The sequence below is a fragment of the Engystomops pustulosus genome, chromosome 7 (assembly GCF_040894005.1).
Source record: "Engystomops pustulosus chromosome 7, aEngPut4.maternal, whole genome shotgun sequence".
NCBI classification, from domain to species: domain Eukaryota; kingdom Metazoa; phylum Chordata; class Amphibia; order Anura; family Leptodactylidae; genus Engystomops; species Engystomops pustulosus.
In genome coordinates, this window is record NC_092417.1 from 37,785,415 (window position 1) to 37,812,261 (window position 26,847).

The 26,847-nt window shown below is 42.6% G+C and overlaps 2 protein-coding genes across 3 annotated transcripts in view; one reads left to right on the forward strand and one right to left on the reverse strand.

Moving 5' to 3' along the window:
• AVEN (apoptosis and caspase activation inhibitor) overlaps positions 1-9,411 on the reverse strand; it is a 307,172-nt gene extending 297,761 nt beyond the window's left edge. The window contains exon 1 of one of the 2 annotated variants that reach the window (XM_072115474.1): positions 9,172-9,411. In XM_072115474.1, coding sequence (XP_071971575.1) covers positions 9,172-9,321 — 150 coding nt within the window. In that variant the 5' untranslated portion in view covers positions 9,322-9,411. The remainder of the gene's footprint in view (positions 1-9,171) is intronic. The other variant, XM_072115476.1, reaches the window with a different exon arrangement.
• The window catches only part of CHRM5 (cholinergic receptor muscarinic 5), a 135,226-nt gene extending 112,328 nt beyond the window's left edge, over positions 1-22,898 (forward strand). The window contains exon 2 of the mRNA XM_072115473.1: positions 19,195-22,898. Within this exon, the coding sequence (XP_071971574.1) occupies positions 19,252-20,832 (1,581 nt within the window). The 5' untranslated portion in view covers positions 19,195-19,251 and the 3' untranslated portion in view covers positions 20,833-22,898. The remainder of the gene's footprint in view (positions 1-19,194) is intronic.
• The last annotated feature ends 3,949 nt before the right edge of the window (positions 22,899-26,847 follow it).

Sequence of the window (26,847 nt, forward strand, 5' to 3'; positions counted from 1 at the left end):
TGTAAAGCTATATTCACACTGCCGTTGCCCGCCCGTACCGTACCGTAGCGGGCAACGACAGTGTACGGGGAGAGGAGGAGGAGGTCAGCGCAGCTCAACCCCGCCCCTCTCCATAGCAACCTATGGCGCACGGCCCCGTATTACGGGAAAAGATAGGACAGGTCCTATCTTTTTCCCGGGTACGGAACGGTACGGTGCCGCACGTGTGCTGCACCGTACCGCTCCCGTAGGGTGCCGTGCGCCCATAGGAGTGTATGGGGGACGTATATAGCCTTATAGAAACTGAACTGACTACTTTACAAAGCATCAATGTGTCATATCTTCATTGTTGTCCCATGCAAAAATATAATTAAATATCTACAGAAATGTGGGGTCGGGGGGTAACTCACTTTTGTGAGATACTGTAAGAGGATATAATGAACTGGCAACGTACTATATGTGGAAGTGATGGACTGGCACAATGGCATTGTTATATTTAATCCACAACGTGGTGGCTTTGTGGTTATTACTATAGCCTTGCAGCGCTGGGGACCAGGGTTCCATTCCTAGGGTCAACATCTGCAAAGAGTTTGTATGTTCTCTCCGTGTTTGCGTGGGTTTCCTCCGGGTCCTCCGCTTTCCTCCCACACTCCAAAACATACTGGTAGGTTGATTAGTTTGCGAGCCCCATGGGGGGCAGGGACCGATATGGCAAGCTCTGTGCAGCCATTTCACCATGAAAGCGTATTTTGCAAAAACGGTGATGATCATTGTTAGAGAACAGCAATGACTGTAGGACAGAGATAGATTATAATTACATTTTCTGAAGGTTACAGCAGTCACCAGTCAGGGAGTGCAAAGGTCTTTGCTGTGAATCACTACAGCAGAAACTACAGGACATCACTAGTCTCTCTCACATGGCCCTGCTGGGATTTTGCTCCACTCTTTTTCCAGTGTCTTCCACAGTTCTGTGACTGTTGTGGGTTACTTGGCCATAACTTTATCACCAAGAATCTTCTAGAGCAGGGGTAGGGAACCCATGGCTCGGGAGCCAGATGTGGCTCTTCTGATGGCTTCATCTGGCTCGGGAGACAAATTATTGATAAATAACGACTGTGTGCATTTGACACACACAACGCTGATCAGGGATGTTACCACTGCCTGCTTCCTTTGTGTGACCCAGGCACTATTGCCACACCGTTGATTAGGTGATAGTGCCTGTCATAAAGTAGAGCGGCATCCACTCTATGACCCAGGCGCCATTGCCTAAGCAACTATCTATCTACTGGGGGCATGTGATGGTGCTACATATCTACTTGGGGCATTTATGTGCTGGCACTAACGATCTACTGGTGCCTAGGGGTATGTAAGGCGGCTACCTATCTACAGGGAGCATGTGCTATGACTACCTATCTATCTTGGGCTTGTTCTGCGCCTGCCTATTTACTGCGGAGAGACATTTGCTGTGGCTACCTATTTACTAGCAGGCATGTGATGATGCTTACTATCTACTGGGGGGGTCATGTGCCGTGGTTACCAATATACTGGGGGGGGGGGGGGGGGGCATGTGCTGGGGCTACCTGTCTGTTTTGGGGCATGTGCTGGGGCTACCTATCTACTGGATGGCATCTGCATATTGTATGGCTCTCACAGAATTACATTTTAAAATATGTGGTGTTCGTGGCTCTCTCAGCCAAAAAGGTTCCCGATCCCTGTTCTAGAGGTTTTCTATTGGGCTCAGATCAGGATTGGGCTGACCAATTCATTGTTTCAATGTTTTCGGTTTCAGAAAAACAGCCTTACCCGTTTTGCTGTGTGACAGGGGGCATTGTCCTGCATGAAAATTACTGGCTGATTGAGCGATGAACGCAAGGAAGAAAGAATGAGGAACATTTACACTCACCGGCCACTTTATTAGGTACACCATGCTAGTAACGGGTTGGACCCCCTTTTGCCTTCAGAACTGCCTCAATTCTTCGTGGCATAGATTCAACAAGGTGCTGGAAGCATTCCTCAGAGATTTTGGTCCATATTGACATGATGGCATCACACAGTTGCCGCAGATTTGTCGGCTGCACATCCATGATGCGGATCTCCCGTTCCACCACATCCCAAAGATGCTCTATTGGATTGAGATCTGGTGACTGTGGAGGCCATTTGAGTACAGTGACCTCATTGTCATGTTCAAGAAACCAGTCTGAGATGATTCCAGCTTTATGACATGGCGCATTATCCTGCTGAAAGTAGCCATCAGATGTTACAGGGTACATTGTGGTCATAAAGGGATGGACATGGTCAGCAACAATACTCAGGTAGGCTGTGGCATTGCAACGATGCTCAATTGGCACCAAGGGGCCCAAAGAGTGCCAAGAAAATATTCCCCACACCATGACACCACCACCACCAGCCTGAACCGTTGCTACAAGGCAGGATGGATCCATGCTTTCATGTTGTTGACGCCAAATTCTGACCCTACCATCCGAATGTCGCAGCAGAAATCGAGACTCATCAGACCAGGCAACGTTTTTCCAATCTTCTACTGTCCAATTTCGATGAGCTTGTGGAAATTGTAGCCTCAGTTTCCTGTTCTTAGCTGAAAGGAGTGGCACCCGGTGTGGTCTTCTGCTGCTGTAGCCCATCTGCCTCAAAGTTCGATGTACTGTGCGTTCAGAGATGCTCTTCTGCCTACCTTGGTTGTAACGGGTGGCGATTTGAGTCACTGTTGCCTTTCTATCAGCTCGAACCAGTCTGCCCATTCTCCTCTGACCTCTGGCATCAACAAGGCATTTCCGCCCACACAACTGCCGCTCACTGGATGTTTTTTCTTTTTTGGACCATTCTCTGTAAACCCCAGAGATGGTTGTGCGTGAAAATCCCAGTAGATCAGCAGTTTCTGAAATACTCAGACCAGCCCTTCTGGCACCAACAACCATGCCACGTTCAAAGGCACTCAAATTACCTTTCTTCCCGATACTGATGCTCGGTTTGAACTGCAGGAGATTGTCTTGACCATGTCTACATGCCTAAATGCACTGAGTTGCCGCCATGTGATTGGCTGATTAGAAATTAAGTGTTAACGAGCAGTTGGACAGGTGTACCTAATAAAGTGGCCGGTGAGTGTATATCAAGTGTTGTTACCTCCACCAGTTTGGTTTCCGAATAGCTGTTGGTAATGAGGTACATATTTAATTTTGTGGTGCAGCAGGCTGAGAATTTGCTGAGCAGGCCAAACTAATTTTCTTTTGGTCTACTTTCTAGCATCAAAAAAAATTAAAAAGACATATAATAAATCTAATGCATTAGATGGAAAAGGAAAACAGGTGGTGGGAGCACCCCAAAAAAGGCATAAACACCGTAGTAAATATCCCCACATGTGTTGTTGAAGAAGGTCGGATACTGCATTCATTGCCATGTAACTGCATGAGAGGTCCACTCCTGCTGCAGAAAACACTTCCCAAACTATGACACTTCCCCCACCGCCTGTGCCAGTTTTGTGTCGGACTTTGCACGTTCTTTCTAGTATAAACTACTTGTACAGGTATTTAAAAAGTGTCTGCACCACAAATGTGTAGCATGCAATCGTTTTGTGGCACAGCTGCACTAGGCACCATGCAACATAAATTAGGGGGTATTCCAGTGCTCAGTCGGACCGTGCCGATTTTAACATGCAAGTCTGAGAGAAGTGTGTTGCACATCCCATGTTAAAGATAGACCACAAAAAAGTGGTGCACATTGTCAGGGAGCGCCAGATTCATGAAGAATGGGCTCCAGCCATCTTGAATCTGGCGCAACCTTCATTATACACAAGCAAGCCAAAAGTAGTGCAGTTTGCACTAATCTTAGTAAATGTGCCCCAAAGTTTCCAATCAGATCCAAATAAATGAAACTGGGGACCACTTCTCCACTATCCACACAACATGCTCCTCAGCACCGGTGAATCTAACCTTTAGATACTTTCTGCTAATGAAACATTTGGTCACCGCAAAGTGGGCTTTCAGTCCAAATCAAGACACTGTGTGATTAAACTATCCTGTTCGCTGCTGAACTAGCTAGGAATTTCAGCTGCAGTGTTGATAGGATTACCCATGGAGATTCTCCGCATTATCCTGTCCTCTCTTACAAGCGCTTTGAGGGCAACCTTCTTGGGGGACTTGAATGAGTTTGGGTTGTAGAGACGGAATATTCTAGAAATCACAGACTTGGAACTACCAACTTCTCTTGCTATGGCTTATAGGGTCACCTCTTTGGCCTTCATCTGAACAACCTGCAGCTGGAGGAATTTAGTCACCTTAGAACTGCACACCATTTTAGCAAAGTCAGTGCAAACTGCTGCTGTCACACAGAGCATTCTTGGACCGTTTTTAAATGCATGCGTTTCTGTATGTTAACCAAACGTTTGGCTGGTTTGAATCTGTTTTTCTTCATTTGTGGAGGTGTAAGCAGATGTGAAATGGATTTAAACCAGCCATGGTAAACATACAAAAAAGCATGCTTTTATCAATACATATGTTTTCTTGGACTGTTTTTAAATGCACTGAACGGTCCAAAAACTGTCCAAGAACGCACCTTGTGACAGCACCCTGATGCTGCGACCACATGTTCAGTTTTTGAGATGTAGTTTTTAAAGCCAAAAGCAGGCGCATATCATAATGGCTGAGAACATATCATTGAGAGATGCTCCTCCTCCTATTTTTTTCCCTTCCCTCCTGGTTTGGACATCAAAAACTGCACGTGTGGACGCACCCATAGGCTTCCAGTTATATAGGGTATGCAGATAATTAAGGAAATTAGCACCAGGTGCCAGATTCACACAATAAGAGAAATAAGAAATACTTCCCCAATTTTGATCAGTGTTCTTTTACAATTATCTTCTTAATATTTTTATTCTGCTCTTTAGAATATATATAATTTATGAAATTAGCTTAAAATACTACTATTTCACTCATGTTAGGATATAGGACTACACAATGACCTTGACATTTAGGAAATTGTGTGTTCTCGAATTTTAATCTCCAGTGTATACACATGAGATCCTGTACTGGCACTGATAGGTTCTGTGTAGGTTTGTTCTTAAATTGAATTTGTATGTAAGTCGAAACTGTATACTTTATAATTGTAACCCCAGCTTCATTTTTTTTGGTCTCTGGGACGATTGCATTTTATACATTTTGGGTTGTCACAAGAACCAGGATTATCAAAAAAAACCTTAATTGAAGACACCTTTGATAATGGTTACAGCTGATCATTGTAGCCTAGGGTTAAAGTAGAGGAAATTACCAACATCCAGAGGTCCGTTTATAGACCACTTTACTTTTTTCACTTTTTGTTTCATTGCAGTCACTACACTCTGCACCCCATTTTGTACCGTATATACTCGAGTATAAGCCGACCTGAGTATAAGCCGAGACCCCTAATTTTACCACCAAAAACTGGGAAAACCTATTGACTAGAGTATAAGCCGAGGGTGGGAAATGGATTGGTCACAGACCCCCCCCCCAGTATATATCCAGCCCCCTATAGTATACAGCCTGCCCCCAGCAGTATACAGCCAGCCCAGCCTGCCCCCTGTAGTATACAGCCAGCCCAGCCTTGCCCCCTGTAGTATACAGCCAGCCCAGCCTTGCCCCCTGTAGTATACAGCCAGCCCAGCCTTGCCCCCTGTAGTATACAGCCAGCCCAGCCTTGCCCCCTGTAGTATACAGCCAGCCCAGCCTTGCCCCCTGTAGTATACAGCCAGCCCAGCCTTGCCCCCTGTAGTATACAGCCAGCCCAGCCTTGCCCCCTGTAGTATACAGCCAGCCCAGCCTTGCCCCCTGTAGTATACAGCCAGCCCAGCCTTGCCCCCTGTAGTATACAGCCAGCCCAGCCTTGCCCCCTGTAGTATACAGCCAGCCCAGCCTTGCCCCCTGTAGTATACAGCCAGCCCAGCCTTGCCCCCTGTAGTATACAGCCAGCCCAGCCTTGCCCCCTGTAGTATACAGCCAGCCCAGCCATGCCCCCTGTAGTATACAGCCAGCCCAGCCATGCCCCCTGTAGTATACAGCCAGCCCAGCCTTGCCCCCTGTAGTATACAGCCAGCCCAGCCTTGCCCCCTGTAGTATACAGCCAGCCCAGCCTTGCCCCCTGTAGTATACAGCCAGCCCAGCCTTGCCCCCTGTAGTATACAGCCAGCCCAGCCTTGCCCCCTGTAGTATACAGCCAGCCCAGCCTTGCCCCCTGTAGTATACAGCCAGCCCAGCCTTGCCCCCTGTAGTATACAGCCAGCCCAGCCTTGCCCCCTGTAGTATACAGCCAGCCCAGCCTTGCCCCCTGTAGTATACAGCCAGCCCAGCCTTGCCCCCTGTAGTATACAGCCAGCCCAGCCTTGCCCCCTGTAGTATACAGCCAGCCCAGCCTTGCCCCCTGTAGTATACAGCCAGCCCAGCCTGCCCCCTGTAGTATACGGCCAGCCCAGCCTGCCCCCTGTAGTATACGGCCATCCCAGCCTGCCCCCTGTAGTATACGGCCATCCCAGCCTGCCCCCTGTAGTATACAGCCAGCCTCTCCCGCGATGTACAGAAGACAATAGACGGGCGCGGAAGCCAGAAGAGGACCCGCACGGACATTGGGGGAGCAGCGCTGCAAATCAGGGCCACCGGAGGGTATGTATATAAGTTTAATATTTTTTAAGTATTTTTTAAGTGACTTGTGACTCGTGAATAAGCCGAAGGGACGTTTTTCAGCACATTTTTTGTGCTGAAAAACTGTGCTTAAATCATAACTGATTTAATGAGCCATTCGCAGTTTCACCGGTAGATATTTTTGCTTATTTATTAAACAAAAAGTGAAACATCGCATGGTGATAAGTATTCAGCTCCTTTGCTCAGTATTGAGTAGAAGCAGCTTTGGAGCGAGTACAGCCAAGAGTCTTCTTGGGAAGATGCTACAAAGTTTTCACAACTTTGCCTCTTCCTTGCAGATCCTCTCCAGTTCCCTCAGGTTGGATGGTGAATGTTGGTGGAAGCCATTTTTAGGTTTCTTCTAAGTAATGCTACTTAGCATTAACACTAAAAAGTTCAATCTTCGTCTCGTTAAACCAGAGAATCTTATTTTTCATAGTCTGGGAGCCCTTCATGTGTTTTTTTGCAAACTGTATGTGGGCTTTAATATGTTTTTTTTTATTGAGGAGAGGCTTCCGTCTGCAGACTCTGCCATAAGAAGCTCATCAAGAGAAGCCAAGAGTGTGCAAAGCAGTAATCAAAGCAAAAGGAACACAGCATATAAGACATATTTTCAGTTATTTATAATTCCACAGGTGTCAATTCATAGTTTTGATGCCTTCATTGTGAATCTACAATTTTTATCATCATGAAAATACAGAAAACTCTGAATGAGAAGGTGTGTGCAAACTTAAAGGACCCCTGTCATCAGGTCTCTGTCACTTGTCCTGTCACCGCTACCTGTTGGAGCAGCTCACAAGGATCCCATCCCAGCCTTTATCTAGTTATTTCATACATTATTCATTGTAAAATCATCTATTCTTTATAATGTAAATGAGGCCGGTCACATGGTCAGAGGCAGTGATGTCATCCGTTACCCCTCCCCTCTCCTCCCCCTGCTCATGTCTGTGTGTAATGTATAGTAAAGCATGGCTAGTGTGTGTGCTGCATCTGCTGACATGCTGCATCCTCCTAATATACAGAGACACAGACATCAGCTACACATGAATCTGACATGTTCTGCTGTAACATGGCTGCATCCTGGAGCTGCTGTACCTTTCCTAAACACACACACAGGCTGCAGGGGGCGTGGCCACCAGCACCAGGAAGCACATCATTATACAGCCTCACACCATTATACAGGCTGTCAGTCATGCACTGGGGGTGTGGCTGTGCCTCCCACTCATGAATAGAGTGGACAGCTTGAATATGCTAATGCTTCATCGGACATTTCACAGGTCATTTGCATACAGCTTTAGGACCTCATTGCTTAGGTTTACAGGCATGTAGAGGGACAATGAAGGGATAGAGGCAATGCTCTCTAATGGCAGTTTATGAAAATATATTTAGTTTAGGGGGGTTATTTTGCATGACGGGTTCTCTTTAAGGTCTGTATTGATATCTATATTATATGTAGTGATGTGCTGACACTATGGCAGTGATATATATATATACAGGAGGAGGAGGTGCTGGCACTATGGCAGTGATATATATACAGCAGGAGGAGGTGCAGGCACTATGGCAGTGATATATATACAGGAGGAGGAGGTGCAGGCACTATGGCAGTGATATATATACAGGAGGAGGAGGTGCTAGCACTATGGCAGTGATATATATACAGGAGGAGGAGGTGCTAGCACTATGGCAGTGATATATTTACAGTATATGAGGTGCAGGCACTATGGCAGTGATATATATATATACAGTATGTGAGGTGCAGGCACTATGGCAGTGATATATTTACAGTATGTAAGGTGCAGGCACTATGGCAGTGATATATTTACAGTATGTGAGGTGCAGGCACTATGGCAGTGATATATTTACAGTATATGAGGTGCTAGCACTATGGCAGTGATATATTTACAGTATATGAGGTGCAGGCACTATGGCAGTGATATATATACAGTATATGAGGTGCTAGCACTATGGCAGTGATATATTTACAGTATATGAGGTGCTAGCACTATGGCAGTGATATATTTACAGTATTTGAGGTGCAGGCACTATGGCAGTGATATATATATATACAGGAGGAGGAGGTGCAGGCACTATGGCAGTGATATATATACAGTATTTGAGGTGCAGGCACTATGGCAGTGATATATATATTTACAGTATGTGAGGTGCAGGCACTATGGCAGTGATATATATACAGTATGTGAGGTGCAGGCACTATGGCAGTGATATATATACAGTATGTGAGGTGCAGGCACTATGGCAGTAATATATATACAGTATGTGAGGTGCAGGCACTATGGCAGTGATATATATACAGTATGTGAGGTGCAGGCACTATGGCAGTGATATATATACAGTATGTGAGGTGCAGGCACTATGGCAGGGATATATATACAGTATGTGAGGTGCAGGCACTATGGCAGGGATATATATGTGCAGTTCCTGTCAGCTGCTGTTGGCGCGCATTTCTCCGTCTCACACACGCAGCGCGCGCATCCTCCAGTCAGTAATAAGCCCCGCCCCCTCAGGTCCTCACCTCTTTCTCCGGCTCCGGAGATCTTCTTCGATCCCTAGTAAAGTACCTGTTCCCTCTGTGGGAATACTCCCTATCGCCTCCTGAGCCGCGGCCCCTGTACGGTCTCCGGCCGCCTCCACCTCTCCGGGGTTTGCCGCGGCCACGTTCCATCACGTTTCAGGGAAGATTCTAGATTTCTGGTGGGATGAAGGACCTTGGATGACGTCGCGCTCACGTGAAGGGATCCGCCCCCAGGATGTAGATCACGTGGCGGGGGAGCCCAACACGTCCCTGCACTGCAATGCGCACAATCGTGCACACTGCCCGGCAGGGATATGCTCAAATGGAGATCTGTAATGTCTGCACACAGCACTGCACATACTCAGCGCTGCATTGTGCTATTTTACTTGATTATTTGCTTAGTGAATGGAATCCTCCATGGGAATCTTCTTTCTGAAGCAGTTCCCGATGGAGATCCTAGCATCTGCACACTGTTTTTAACTCAATCTTTTATTCGGCCCTTAGTTATTAATTACTTGCAGAGGCTACTAGGGTAGTGGAGTAGCTTCAGACTGCTCCAGGGCTGAAGGCTGCTCCATGCCCCGAGTTGCCCCTTTCTATCGGCTCCTCACTCCTCTACGATTTGCGCACGACTGCTGCTGCGGAGCTTCTGGGCAGTAGCTCTGATTGTCAGCAACGCCCTGTGTGAGGGCGCATTCACACAATGTGTGGCATTTTTTGATGCATTTTTGACACATTCCAAAGGCTTCACCCTTGATTACATGCTAAGGTTACAATGTGTTTCCACTGCATCTGTTAAAACACAATGTAAGCTCAGCAAGGCTGAAGCCTTTGGAATGCATCAAAAAACATGACCCGTCCTGTCACCTCTGCAATTAATTTGCATAAAGAATGAATAAATATTTCACTTAGATTTAGAGTAAAAGATTGACATAAAAATGTGAAGATGTTGCACTAAGGGGGATCTCTATAAGGAACTTTAAAAAGTAGATTCCTGATGGTAGATTTCCTTTAAAGGAAACCTACCACTTCGGATAGGGCTTCTAAGCAGCACATACCGTGCACCAGCTCAGGGTGAGCTGGTGCCGGCGCTTATCTTTGTTATGTTTTTAAACTGTTTTAAAGCGTTTTTACAGTTTATTAATGTTTATATCCGAACTAGCTTCCCCTCACCGTGGTCCGCCTGAATAGGAAGTGGTCGCACGCATGGTGCACCGAGCGCGGACCATGGTGCGGGGAAGCTAGTTCGGATATAAACATTAATAAAGTGTTAAAACGCTTTAAAACAGTTTAAAAACATAACGAAGATAAGCGCCGGCACCAGCTCACCATGAGCTGGTGCACGGCATGTGCTGTTTAGAAGCCCTATCCGAAGGGGTAGGTTTCCTTTAATTTATATGCTTTTACTCCTTTACCACTTTTTTCTTTCTGTCCCTGGTGACAGGTTCTCTAAAAGGTATTTTGTCCCTTATCAAAATCCAGTGGTGGGACACATATAATGATAACGGGTCCATCGTACCACAAATGAACGGAGAGTTAGGTGACACACACTTGGGTCTTTGGATGTGTTGCTTGTCGCATTGCGTGTCCTTACTATGACTACATGGATTGTAAAATGAAGATAAAAGTTCACTTAACATTTGTGGTCCTATCTATAACTGTACAGATTGTTATATAATGAAAGAGGAACATCATAAACCTTAATTGTTTACCTTCTAATTGATAGTGTCCTATAGAGTCATAGACTTAAAACGCGGCCTGTTTGCATACTAAAAAGCCAAGCGCTCCGACTTCCAGCTGTGCACCCACAGTACTGCAAATCCCCGTTTATAGTTATCGCTATTGTAAATAAGGTCATTTTTCACGACAACAGACAATGCATCATCATCAGACAGCACATTATCTATGCGTTAAGTGGGTATTCCCTGTATATGGATCATTTACCTTTTATCTGCAGGAGATAACAGTTTACTTTGCTTTTCTGCTTGCTTTCCCTGCAAATGGAGCTTCAGTAATGAAGAGAGTGTGGGTGGATATTCTCACTGTCCATCCCTACTATAACAAAAAATACCATTTCTATGGTAAAGCCATGGTCATCGAAAAAAAGAGGAGGTCTCTATGAAGTTTAGAGATCAACAAGTCCCGCAGTAGTTAGGAAAAAACTATGAAGATGAAGGACGGTGTATGCTGCAAGGGGACATCTTTAAAGGTGAGGTTAACAAAGCATAATGATAGATAATCTCACCCCCCCCCCCCCAAAAAAAAAAAAAGTCACATCATACTTAGGCTTCTTACATGGTCCAGTTTTCTGTTATCATGTCTTAATATTATTTGTTAAGGTACACATTATTAAGTCTAATCTAGCTCCTAGAGCTATTTCCTTCAAACATTTGACTTCATTGTTCTCCATCCAAGGACATATTTTTGGTTATGACAGAAAATACTCATCAAACTCTAATGTGGCCTTCTTGACACTTGAGAACCTTCACCCTTGGGGTATTTTTTGAGCTTGGGTAAGAGGTAGTAACCCAAATGGACCAAATTTGACAATTTCTGCTGTTGAGGGTCTTGTTATTCCTTCTAAATCTTGCATCAATACTCGGAGACCAAATGCGGATTCATTCTCTTGATAAAATAATCAGGCTACAATAGAAATGATTGGGGTTTGTTAAAATCTACTGTATCATTTTTCCTTTCCCCTTCATATGCATATGGTTTGGGTGACTGCATGAACTTTCAATGGGGAAATGGGAGTAAGCTGCATTCAGATATCTCTGGTGATGCCTTATCTTCCATCAGAAGAAAACAGATTCAACATGTCCCATCCTTCCTGTTGTCAAATGGTGGCTCTCACACACATGTAGGGGCCCATTTACTAAGGACCTTCTTTTCCATCGTACTTTGCACATTGTTTTAGGTGCAAACTATTTGCACAGGTATTTAAGAAGTACCTGCACTACAAATGTGTCGCATGTGACCATTTTGTGAAGTAGCTGCACTAGCCACCATGCAACACAAATAAGGGGGCGTTCAGGTGCACAGTCGGGCCGTGCGCCGGATTTAACATGCAAAATCTGACAGAAGTGTGTTGCTAGCCCTATGTTAAAGGTGCACCCAAAAAACGTGTTGCACTCTGTCGGAGCACAGCAGATGGCACCACATTCCTGTAAAACGTGCCAGAAATCCTGAATCTGGCGCCCCCTGCACCTTACACAGGTAAAGTGCATTTAGTAAATTTGCCCCATGGAGTTTTATGATGGATTTTAGCATTGGTTCTTCCTTAGCTCCCACATACAGTATATCAATAGACACATATTATATTGTTTCTCCAGTGCCTAAATTGAATATATTTCAGTAAACGCTTTTGCTTTTTAACTACCCAAAAAACAGCGGTACTGATGTGCATGTGCTGTGACAGGTATTGCATCTCAGCATTGTTTATGTGGAAGAGTGTAGAAATCAGGCGACACCTTTTTGAGGATAACTGAGTATATTTGATGGTGGAGCTTTGTAGAATACTAGTTCTCTTCATCAGACATGATGTTATGCGTGACACATACAATTCACAGCATTTTATACACACCCGGCAGTGATCATCATAGGATATTAGAAAAACGAATATAATAGAATGATCTTTACATAGACATTTCATTTCCAGCAGGATGGTAAAAAACAGACTAAACACTTATTGGTTATTAAGACCACTTTTCAAGGTGTTAAACCTTTGGATTAATATATATCCCCGTTCTTTCCTTTATCTCTGTGTTTTGAAATGTACCATTAAAACCTTAATCTTCCTTAGTGTGGTCCTTTATGGAAAAATGTATGGCCACTGGTTAGATCTTTTCTTCTGTTGTTCGTATTGGATCGGTGCGGGTTCATGCACTGATGGAGTGTCTGGCCTGTTTCCCCAACATAAAGGCCTGTGGTTGGACACTGTAGACCACATTCAAAGACCTGAAGGAAATTGTCCCCTTGATCTTATGTACCTGCTGTGATTGAGGTACAGGTACACGGTCACCTGTGCGAATGTGCTGACACGTTTTACACCTGTATTGCAGGCAGGGTGAGGTACCATTTTCTGATGGGGGTCTCAGGGCACACTGTTGTTTCAAGTTTGACGTTTGCCAAAAGAAATGGAGGGAGACTGGAAATATTTCCATTCTTTTATCTTTATGAAGAACCGGTTATAGTTCCCTGGCAGTACGACATATGATCTCCAGTTGTGGACTGTAGGTGACATCTAGGGGTACACGGGCCTCCTGTTGGGGGTGCTGTGGTGGTGGTCTGGGGCTTATTCACTTGAGGCACAGGTATTTTTCTTGACACTTGTGGTATTACCTGGATAGACTATAATTGTGTGCTCAGCACAGCGCCTTTCTATATATATTTATTCAGTTGGTATGTTTACATGACTTGATACTTGGTACTGTGGATAATGGATTGACCACCACCATGTTGTTTGTTTGTGTGGATTTTAACGTGTGTATTTTTAATGTCCAATTTTTGATTTCTTATATGTATTAATAAAGATTTATATTTTGAATTACTTTATGGTACTTTGAGTACGACTTTTGGTCTCGTATGCTTCTTGTTAGTATTTATTGTTTAAACAGCATAGGGATCTGTTACAAGAGAGGTGGGTACGGCTATTGGTATTCATCACAAGCTGCAAGTGAGCTGTCTCTGTTGACTGCTGTTTTGCTTATTTGATTGTTAACAGTAGTGGATTATAATATAGACATTTTTAGGCGCATGGTCGCCTAAAACACCCACCAAGTTTTGTACTCAGAAGGACTTTCACCTATGAAACCTGTTACGTCTTCTACAATACACATGTACACAACAACCATTTCAGGACCTTCAAAGGTCCTTTAAAGGTCCTGAAATTGCAGATTTAAAACAGGCAGAAGGGACACATCCTCCATTCTTGTACCATATGTAGGATGTGAAATCCTGACTTGTAGGGGCTATAATATTCATACAACCCAGGACCCATGGCAATCTGCCCCCAATTGTCCTTCACTTTTGGTATGGGCATGACTTGTGCAACTCCATAAATTGTAAACCTATGTCATTTGTTTACATATGACAATCTTTGTATGTTGGCAAGCTTTTTGGCACCAGAGTACACCATCAGCTCATGTGTACTCTGGTGCCAATTATATTATGTGCTATTATCTAGATTATAAACAAATAGCCTGAAGTGATCAGTGATATAATGAATAATATAGTAATATAGCACTAATTTCAATCAAAGTAATCGGATTTACCACTGCAGATATGTAACCGGTGGGTAGTTGTATCATGGGTGCTAAAAGGGCTCCAAAACTGCTTTGGCCATGGTAATTTGGCTAGGGCAGAATCATAAACATTATGGGGCAGATTTACTTACCTGGTCCATTCGCGATCCAGTGGCGTGTTCTGTGTGGAGGATTCGGGTCTTCCGTAGATTCACTAAGGTAGTTCTCCCGATGTCCACTAGGTGTCGCTGCTGCGCTGAATTCCATCGGAGTGCACTGAAGTTCACCAAGCCAGGCCAGGTGCAGGTAAGTGCGTGTCATTTTTAAATGCGGCGATTTTTCCGTTTTTGTATGGCCACACCCCCCGGTTTTGTATGGCCACGCCCCCCATTTCCGTCGCGTGCATGCCGGCGCCGATGCGCCACAATCCGATCGCGTTTGCCAAAAACCCGGGGCAATTCAGGGAAAATCGATGCAAAAATTCGGGAAACCCGCCGGAAAAACGCGATTCGGGCCCTTAGTAAATGAGGACCTTGTAAAATCATTCATTTATATAGCATTTTATGTTGTCTCATGGACTTACCAAAATTAAAATGTCTGTAAAACTCAGAGCTTTTACAGAGCTGTACTATGGTTGTGTACATGAGCTATTTACTGAGCACTGAGTCAGCAGATATTACAGATGACTAATCCATGGATGCGTGAAAAACAAGTTCCTAACTTTAAGGGCACCTATAATTGTTTTTTTTTTTTTTTATAAACTTTTCAGCAATTTTAAAGAAGTTATAATTAGTGGGTGTGTATATCGTTAGGCTTGCAATTGCTTTGTTTGACTGATTATCTTTGTAAACCAGGACTGTACAGGCGGTCCCCTACTTAAGGACACCCGACTTACAGACAACCCATAGTTACAGACAGACCCCTCTGCCCACTGTGACCTCTGGTGAAGCGCTCTGGATGCTTTAAAATAGTCCCAGACTGCAATAATCAGCTTAAAATTGTCTGTAATGAAGCTTTATTGATAATTCTTGGTCCTATTACAGCAAAAAAATTTGAAACTCCAATTGTCACTGGGGCAAAAAAAAAAATTGTCGGGAACTACAATCATAAAATATACAGTTTCGACTTACATACAAATTCAACTTAAGAACAAACCTACAGTCCCTATCTTGTATGTAACCCGGGGACTGCCTGTATTTGTAAATTCATAGAAAGGCTACATGCACATGACCCAGCGTTCAGCTAGAGAGGCGGAGGGATGAGCATTGCTCACCCCTTTCCACTCCATAGGGACGCCTATTGGAACGTATATCTGGCTGCATATTTTTTTTTTTTTTTTAACTTTTTTATTGAGAAATTAGGTCATGCACACGATAACAGATTACATTAGGTAAAAAGAAAAGTACATTTTACATGAATGACAATTTAATTACGTTGTTTTCGAATTTTCTGTCAGCAATCCGTGCATTCACATACCCATTTCCCTTCCCCTCCATTTTTCGTATTTTCCTCCATCTTTTGCGACCTCAAGGTGCATTACACACCATTAAGTCTCTTATCACGCATGTTGTGGGAAACATAAAGAAACAAAAATACAAACACTACATACTCAACATTACAAATAACTTAGGCCTAAGGGAAGTAACTTCCGAATATTATAGTTGTGTGATGTCAGTCAGTATGTCCTGTGTACTTTTACGTTAAATGTCACTTTTGTCTCTACTTAAACTTTAAGCTTACCTAGAGTTCCCCGCAAGTCTTCTGTCAAATACCATTCTGAGTTTTTTAATTTTTTCATGAGGTCCTGTATTTCGTTAGAAGATAAATGATTTATTACAAATTTACGCCATTTACGGAAAAATTTTTTGATCTGTTTTTCTCCTTTCTTTTCTGCCTCCATCCTGTCTATGTTTAAATATAATTTTGCTTGAGTTACTATTTCCTCCATCGATGGAAGTACCGATTCTAACCAATGGTTCAATAAGCATCTTTTTGCGATCAACATAAGTATATGAAGAATCGGGGATATCATGACCTCTATCTCCTCCTCTTCCTGGGGTATTACAGAGTGAAAGATGAGGGCCAATGGTTGTAAGGGAATCGTGATGTTGTAGTGGGACGTGACAAATGTTTGGAAGGACTTCCAAAAAGTTTGCACTATGGGACATGTCCATATTGAATGGTACAGGTCTATCAATGGCAATTTGCATTTAGGACATTCAGTTATTCTGTCTGGACCGGACTCCGATGCTGGTATTCTGGCTGCATATTGGGGGTCACTTACTACGGGTCGCTCATTGCACTTTCGTCGGACTGTTCCCCGTTTTCAGGGATTGCACGCTTTGGACAGGTATTTAACAGGGGTCTGCACTGTGATTGTGTCGCACGAGATCGGATTGTGGTGCAGATGCACTGGCTTCCATTCGACACAAATCGGGGGTTGGGCCGTCGGACAATCTGACTGATTCAGACTGAGCGCGGGATTTCATTTTCAAATTGTGTCGCAAGATAATGCACTTACATGCACCAGGAAGAAGAAGGTGAACTCCGGCGGACCTGAGCAGGGAAGCAACACATGCAGGATATCGGGCGCATGATCTTAGTAAATCAGGGCACAACACATTATCATCAGGCAATGCGCTTTCAGTGAACTACAGGGGGAATGTAAGTAAATGTGCCCCATTGTGTGGCCTGATATATTTCCCCATAATGTTTGTGTGCAGGGGGCCTTATTCGTTGCATACACATGAAAAAGCGTGCCAGATTGGATTAGCAAAACTAGGTCACTCCAGTACAAAGACTAAAAAGGAAAATAACCAATAAAACTTAACTTTTACTATTTATTTCTTTAAAAAAATATTGTTATAAATACACCATGCAAAGAAATAAAAGGATTACAGTAGGGTCAAATACCATAAGAATTATAAACCAGCACATACATCATTTCATAATAATAAGGGTGGATCTTACCAAGAGCTTTCTAGTAGGGAGCAACCAAGGGGAAGGGATATTGGGTTCAAGTCTTCTCAAAACAGACTTACCCTGTCGTCCTAAACTGTTCCCTAACCCCTGCGTTTTTTGCTCCTGCCCTCACAAGGACAGTCCCACAGGGGACCCTGTCCTATGTGTGCTGTCCCTAAATTGTGATGTATTTGTAAAAATGCCCAACGAGTATAAAACCACACTCATCAGGGGCGATGCAGTCTGGTAGTATGATACCTAAAGGTTCCCCAGGTATTTCTCATGATTGTAAGGCCCTAAGCTCTTAGGTAATCGGCTTGAGCAGTGGCTCACATGTCGAAAACTGACTAGCAGTGGCTGTATGTCAGTGAAGTGTGGACCAACGCGTTGGGCATTTTTTCACATACATCAGAATTTAGGGATAACACAATTAGGAAAGGGTCACTTGTGATCCCTTGGTTGCTCCCTACTAGACAGCTCTTGGTAAGATCCAACCTTTATGAAATGATGTATGTGCTGGTATATATTTCTCATGGTATTTGTGGCACTGTGGCACTTTTACCTTTTATTACATGGTATATTCATAATACTACAGAATAATTTTTTTTAAAGAAATAAATAGTAAAAGTTAAGTTTATTGGTCATTTTGCTTTTAAGTCTTTGCATATACAATATAAACCCCATGCGTAGCGTCAAGCAAAAACAGGGGCAAAATGCTCAGGTAACCACTTCTACAGATTGGAAAGCACGTTGTATTGGAAACCTGTGAAGGTTTCACAACCCAAACCCCATAAATCAAATTTTTTTAATGTTCCCTACACCAATCGGTCACCAACGCTGCTGTAGGAGATGACACTCAGACCCATCTCTTTTGGTCTTTCCAGCAGTCTGCCAGACTCAAGGCCTCCTCCTGCAGTTGATAGATGCTCAGAATGTGCTGTGGTCAGCAGTATATTAAAATGGCACATCCTTGGCTACCTGGGACTGCAGAAATAGCAAGGGGTGTTGACAGGGCTAGAGCCCCTGTGATTCTTCTTGTACTACTGTATGGGTGTCCAAAGGATGCCAAAACGATCAAAAGCTGAGACAGAGCAGAGAGCAATTACTTACTGTTTAAATTGCTGTGTTGGCCTTAACTGATGATTAAGTGGGTTTTGGTTGTAGTTTGGGCACTCTGCCTCTAAAAGGCTCGCCATCACTGCCCTACACTATTGCCCTTTCCAGAGGCTGATAAGGGACTGAGCTGAGTATATGCTGGGTTCAAGTCCCACCCATGTCAACATCTGCAAAGAGTTTGTATGTTCTCTCCTTGTTTGTGTGAGTTTCATCCGGGTCCTCCGGTTTCCTTACACACTCCAAAACATACTGGTAGGTTGATTAAATTGTGAGCCCCATGGGGACAGGGACTGATTTATACTCTATTGAAGCTGCCCCCCTGTGAGCAGACCACCGCTTTAAAAGACCTAACAGTTTTCACTGTATATAGAAATGTAGAGTATGTGTAATGTTTTTATGCTCCAAGAGAATTTCATAAATTTACCAAGACTCTCAGCAATCATTTTACATCGATAGAAGATAAATTTTAGATAGAAAGTGTAGACAGCGATAGAAGATAGATATGAGGAACATAGTAGATAGAATATTAATTTATTCTGTCATATATTTTTGTTTATTTGTTAATAATCTGTAACATTATGGATGATATTCATTTTTACTCATTAAATTAGATAACTGCACATAAAGAAAAATTGCAAACATTGCTTTATCATCGTAATTGATTAATAACCTAATAAATAAAATATTTGCCTTCTCATTTCAGAGCCTGCAGAGCTGTATATCGGTGTCCACGTCTTTAGGATCGCTGAAAATCAGCAACATGGAACCAAACTCCACTTCCTTAAGTCACACCAACGGGACAAACCCCCTGAAAGCCCACCACAGCCTTTGGGAAGTTATCACTATTGCCACAGTCAGTGCGGTTGTCAGTCTGATAACGATAGTAGGAAATATCCTTGTGATGGTTTCTTTTAAGGTGAATAGTCAGCTGAAGACTGTGAACAATTATTACCTTCTGAGTTTGGCCTGTGCGGACCTTATCATTGGCATATTCTCCATGAATCTCTACACCTCTTACATATTGATTGGTCACTGGTCCTTGGGTAGCCTGGCCTGTGACCTTTGGCTTGCTCTGGATTATGTGGCTAGTAATGCTTCTGTAATGAACCTGTTAGTTATTAGTTTTGACAGATATTTTTCCATAACCCGACCATTAACTTACCGGGCAAAACGCACTCCAAAGAGGGCTGGGATTATGATTGGACTGGCTTGGTTTATTTCCTTCATTTTGTGGGCTCCAGCAATCCTCTGTTGGCAATATTTTGTTGGGGAGCGCACAGTACCCCCTGAAGAATGTCAGATACAATTTCTTTATGAACCAATAATCACCTTCGGAACGGCCATTGCTGCCTTTTATATCCCAGTCTCAGTCATGACCATTTTATACTGCCGTATCTATAAAGAGACAGAGAAACGCACCAAAGATCTGGCTGAGTTGCAGGGCTCGGAATCGGTGGCCGATTTTGAGATGATGAGGCCGCAGGGGGCTCTGCTAAAATCCTGTTTTAGCTGCAAACAGCAAACACTCACCAAGAGAGAACGGTGCCAAGCCTCATGGTCATCGTCCAGTCGCAGTACCTCTGCTACAGTCAAGATCTCCCACAGTCCCAACATCTGTAACGAGTGGGCAAAAGAGGACCAGCTGACCACCTGCAGCAGCTACCCCTCTTCAGATGATGAGGACAAGCAAGCTAAAGATGCTGTCTTCCAGGGTGCCTATCAGAACCAAACTGCGGCGGAAAAAGAAGAAGAAACAAAGCATATTCTCACAAAAGAGCAGCCGGTGCTAAACGATTACGATAATGAAAGATTTTTCCTAACTCCAGGTAAAAGTCAAGCACAAAAAAGTCAAAAGTGTGTGTCTTACAAATTTAGAATTGTTGTGAATGATGATGGCTCTCAGGAGGTCAATAATGGGTGCCGAAAGGTAAAAATAACTCCTTGCTCTTCTATGTCCAAAGGACACTCTTTAAGAAGTATGGATCCTAGCTTCAGTAATCATATGACCAAGCGGAAGAGGATGGTCCTCATCAAAGAGCGCAAGGCAGCGCAAACACTAAGTGCTATTCTGTTAGCTTTTATCATTACATGGACTCCTTACAACATCATGGTTCTAGTTTCTACCTTTTGCTCCAACTGCATCCCATCCTCACTTTGGCACCTGGGCTACTGGTTGTGCTACGTCAATAGTACGGTCAACCCAATTTGCTACGCTCTCTGCAACAAAACTTTTCGTAAGACATTTAAAATGTTGCTGCTATGTCGCTGGAAAAAAAAAAGCGTGGAGGAAAAACTGTATTGGTATGGACAACATCCTCCGAGTCATAACAAGCTGCCTTGAAAGCAGGACAGTCAAGCAATGTATTAAGGCAAGAGCAGTCAAAATCTTAGCAGAACTGGGGACTACTGAACGGCTCGGACCATGTCGTAGAGATGCACTTTTCCCACCTTTATAAATGCTGTGTTTGACCACATTGCTGTGTTTAACCAATGCTGTGTTGAACGGAGGAAATTATACACCCAACAATATCACTGTAAAGCAAACAAATCGCTAATCTCTTTCCTTCAAGCCCAATGGTCTCTAATGCCTTTTGATATGGGTCTATGTTTGAGTACTGCTGCATGCTGGTGGCTTTGATAAAACTCCTAATATATGGAAAAAGTGCACCAGGAACAGAACTGAGCTTTCCTAAAGCAAAGCTCCAGCCTTTCATAGCATTAGGAAGCCTATCAATTGTTATCATGTTACTGTGCGAACAGTGGGATCCAGTCATTGTGAGTGCTACACATGATATGCTGCTTTTATGATGATGACTTCTTAATATTTGATGTTGTACAGTCAGGAGCAGTTCTAGATACGTAACTGGGAGCTGTTCTCTTCAACTAATTTGATATCAGTGGCAAAGTGTCAAATGTTCTAAGGACTGAAATGTCCTTACAGTGTAATAGCAAAAACAAAAAACAAAAAAATATGAAACAAACGCTAAAGATGTTACTGTTCTCTTGTATGGTGGGAAGTGACAAATTTGTTCCTGTCCAGTAATACTCCCGTAAAGTTTGTTTACTGTTCTCTGTTTCTGTTTACATGTATCCCAACTTTAATTTTTGTTCTATTGCGGGTTTATATAAATTAATTCATCAATGTAACTGATTTGAGAAGTTTTATGGATTAAGAACGTGATATAGTAAACAACAAATTCAACTATTGGTACGTCCATTATTAAAGAAGGGCAATGTTTTCTTGTACCTTCCCATTTTTTTTTTGCATAAGAAGGTTAAGTAAGAGTAATATCATTTTCCATATCTACACATGAGTAAGTAGTTTGGACAGTGTTTTAGTGTTCAGCTTTCTAGAATATAAATGCAGCCCACCATTCATGTAATGAATTATTGAACAGAACAAAGATAGAGTATTAAAGAGAACCTGTCACATTGCATATTGTTAAAGAGATAATGATGAAAATATAACGTATCTTTTTAGTATTAGGAGTTAAGTGGGTGGTCCTACAATGTGATTGACAACCTAAGGTCTCTTGCACGCGAACTTATGCAGCAACTGCAAACTAGCCACAAATATAGCAGCTAGCTTATGGCCACCAAAGACAAGGTGAATATGTAGAATAGGGGAGCTCAGAAGCCGATCACAGCAGGGACAGCAGAGAGCTTCAAGAAGGGTCTAACTCCTTTTTTGCTTCAAAATAACATTGATGGTTATGTTATAATATTGAATGGTTTCCTTAACATCAGTTCCTTCATTGAACTTGATCAACATGTGTCTTTTTTCCACCATATGTATGTGACTGAACCTGGCAGCTGCACCATAAAATATAGGAGATGTCCCGTATTTTGCTCCCGCCTTTCAATTGTCATGTGCAGGAGGCCTTACTTACTGTATAAGTCTGCATACAAAAGATGTAAATCACTTATTAGGACCGCCTGCCAAACTCCTAAGATCCCAATGAACAGAGATTTCAATTTACTATATTCAATGCATGATGGATGTGTTGGATTCCTTTTAACATTATTTATTTTTTTTACATGTCAAGTATTGGTTATAAGTTCCACATTAGGTGCCCTCTTAGTGCAAGGTCTGATACTTAAGTTTCACTATACACAACAGTATACACAATACACAGTTAGAATTTGCTACATAGTAGAAATTGTCCTAGGATTGCACTGGGTAATTATGAGTTTTTTTCTCTATGTTGCTTTAAATATGCTTGCAACTATGTTAAATTCCAGGATGTGCGATAAATTATTTGTTTAACTTTCATACTGTAAAACATACAAATATCCAATACAGAAAAGAACATAGGTTAAAAAAAAAAAGTATAAAGGGCAGAAGACAAAAAATCAATGTAGTGAATCTGTTATGTAGAGTATGCAGTCTGATAAGCAGATAAGCAGCATGTAATAGAGCAGGAGCAGCTGAGCAGCTGAATATATATTGGTGGGAAAAGAATAAATATACTTCATTAATTTGCTCATTCTGGGTTTAAGTGTCCAGAGGGCAGTCCTACTCAGTGCTTGTCTTCCCTGACTGAATTTTGCTCCATGGTAAAGGTGCACCCCAAAAAAACTTGGTGCACACTTCTCGAGTAATGCAGGGGGAGACAGATTCATGAAGAACGTACGCCAGTATTCAATAGTCTGCCACACCCTGCACACTCCACAGGCAAATTGCACATAGTTCAGTTTGCACTAGTTTTAATAAATGTGGGCCGCTATGTTCAATCTGATCAGATTTTATTCTATTTAACATGCTGTCTTCAGATGTGGCATGTTTAATCTGTTCAGCCACTCCTGCTCTATAACATGATGTCTGCAGATTGGACACAGTTTACAATCTGCTCAGCCCATAGTGCCCTATAAAATGCTGCCTGCAGATTGGACACTATGTACAACCTGCTCATCCAATTCTGCTCTATAACATGCTGCCTGCAGATAGGACACTATGTTGAATCCACTTAGCTACTCTTGTTCTATGACATGCTGCCTGCAGATAGGAAACAATGTTCAATCCACTCAGATCCTCTTGTTCTAGGACAGTGATGGCGAACCTTTCAGAGACCGAGTGCCCAAACTACAACCAAGACCCACTTATTTATCGCAAAGTGCCAACACAGAAATTTAATTCATGATTTATCCTCCTTGCTGTCACATGTTATATTCATAATCGCACCCCGAGGACACCAATAAAGCAAAAAATAGAAGAAATTTGGATGATCATTGTACCTTCCCTCCAGGATCCCCTAAACAAGAAGAATTGTCAGGGCCAGAGCAGGAGCTACAATGATAATCCAGATCTGTAGACACCTTCCCACCCTCCGGTAGTCCCAGGTAGAGCTGTCACTTTAAAATAGCTCTGTATACAGCAAGTCCTAGGCTGTCTGGGACTGCAGGAAGATACCTGGAGTCATCTCTGGTGATGGCCTGAGTGCCCACAGAAAGGGCTCTGAGTGCCACCTCTGGCACCAGTGCCATAGGTTCGCCACCACTGTTTTAGGACATGCTGCCTGCAGATAGGACACTATACAATCTGCTCAGCTCCTCCTCTATAACATACTGCCTGCAGATAGGACACTATGTACAATCTGCTCAGCTCCTTCTCTATAACATGCTGCCTTCAGATAGAACACTATGTACAATCTGCCCAGCTCCTCCCCCTCTATAGCATGCTGCCTGCAGATAGGACACTATGTACAATCTGCATCAGCTCCTCCTGATCTATAACATGCTGCCTGCAGATTGGACACTATGTACAATTTGATTGGCTACTCCTGATCTAATACATGCTGCTTGCAGATCAACCTGTGTGCTCTACATGATAGGTTCTCTTTTTAAAACGCAAAACTGCTTTGAATAGAACCATATCCAACTTGCTGTAATTCCAGTATCAATTCCTCCAAACTTTCAATAAAATTTTGTCTTTCATTCAATACGGTTCTTTTTATACATACGTAACAATAAATGTGTTTTTATGTTTGCACAATGGTGTGGCGATTCTGTTTGTCAATACATACCATTTTCACAACTGTTTTTGTGCAGTGTCTTTTCATTTGTTGTCTTGCTTTATATGTTACCAACAGCTTTCATTACTGTATCTATAAATATCAACATGGTCTAACTACTGCATTCTATGATTTGGCAATGAGATGATTTATGGTGATAAAATAAGTGATAATTATCAGGAAGTGAACCTTTATACAACTTACATCACTGTTACATTATGGGTAAAGTAGTTAACAGGTTTACAAAGTAAGCTTTTCCCAAAACAACCAGTAAATTAGTTATACCTAGTTTTTAAAAACATTTTAAGAACGTGTCACATCTTCACCTGTTTTTAAACTGATTGTAAACTGTACCTTATGGACAATCCCAAAATTGTGCCAGCCTGATAGATATCGATTAAGCAAAATGTCAGTGTCTAGCCAAAGGGAAATAAATTTTAACTTGTTAACAGTCTGTGTATACAGAGCCAATATTCAGTGACTAAAATGCAAAGCTTTTAATGAGAAATAAAAAACTTTATGCATATATCAATGAACCGCTCTACTTGGCTTTGTATATACAGTATATACAGTATAGACTGTCTATAATAGATATTGGGGCATATTTATCAAGCTGTCTGAAAGTCAGAATATTTCTAGTTGCCCATGGCAACCAATGACAGCATCCCTTTAAAATATTCATGAGCACTAATGAAATGAAAGCTGAGCTGTGATTGGTTGCCATGGGCAACTAGAAAATTCTGACTTTCAGACAGCTTGATAAATCTGCCCCATTATGTTATATAAAGCAGTCAATCTTCAGGGTGAGTCAAAAGTCCCAGAAATGAACAGAGTCAGGGAGTAAGAGTTCTCCTTACGTAGACTTTGCCAATTACGGCCGCCTTGCAGGCGTGTGGAGACTTATAGCCATTGATGCTCAACTAGGTGTTTCTGGTAAATATGCTAATACGTTTTCTTAGATGGGCCAATAAAAACCTCGCTTCCTTTTGCTACATTGTAAGGCAGCCCCCTTACCATCAAGCATGACTTTCAGGAAGTCTAATAACATCATGTGGGATTAACTGGTTTGGCTTTAATCCCACATCATGTCATTAGGCTTTCTGAAAGTCATGCTTGATGGTAAGGGAGCTGTCTCACGTGGTAGCAAAAGAGGCGTGGTTGTTCTTTTCCCATCTAGGAAAACGTATTTGAAAATTTAGCAGAAACGAATGGGTACATTTTATATCTGAATACTCAATCAAGTAATAGGTGAGGGGGCAATCTTGGCTACCATCTTGACTACTGCCATATTGTGGCAAGTTTTGCAATGGGAAGGCAGTCATGTAGCATATCAAAGAAGAACAGATTTGTCTCCCGAAATTGGTTGCCACAATCAGATTTGCAATAACTCTTATAGTACAACAGATGTCCAAACAGAACATTCCCTGTGATGTAAAGCTATTTGATGAGTTGTCCGTGGTGCTGAAAACTGAACATTATGAATTTGCATGAAGAAGCTCTGGGTTGGTATCTTTTGATCCATAAGGGATAAGGCAAATCTGATTGCAGCAATCGATTTCTGGTCTTCTTCGATATGGTACATGGCAGCGCTGGCTGAAAAGATCTCTCACCCATAGCTTCCGGGGGTATTCTTATATGTCATTTCCCCCTTTGTGTCTGAAATAAAACTGTGCCTTGAGACTTCTGAATCACCCTGTACATCTATCTAGCCATTATTCTTCATTTTTAGGTTACCAAATCAGCCACTAATATATGTCAGCCATGTAGTATATACATTATGACTACATACAGCTCACAAGAAAAGTGAGTTGATACATAAGTGTATGACAAAAGCACTTTTTGGTACAGGCTGCATGCATAGTAACATAAATGGATATATCAGATTTATACCCTGCATTTGTTCACAAAACACAGTTATACCTGTCTTAGAATAAGTGCGGTAATAATTTTTGTATTGTTTATTTTGCAAAATCGATTGATTCATTTTCACAGCAGATCTGTTCCACTCAAGCAGATATTCTGATTTCCAATGTACCCATATGAAGATGGTCGGATCGAGGTTGAGTGTCCCTTTAAACAGCAGAGGCAGAAGAATGTCCTTGCAGCAGCTTACTGGAATACATTGTAGCACTTGAAATGTAATTTGCACATTGAAATTAAAAGTGGTTCATTGTCTTGATGGGTAAACTTTTTACAAAGCACTCATTACAACAGCAATAGCTTCCGACAATAAAGTGTGACATTTCATGTAGTCATTAGAGTAGTATTATAGAGAGAGAACAAGGACAATTGTCCCTGGAGCTACACACCTACTGAAACACTACCAGCAGCAAGACATAGGAGAT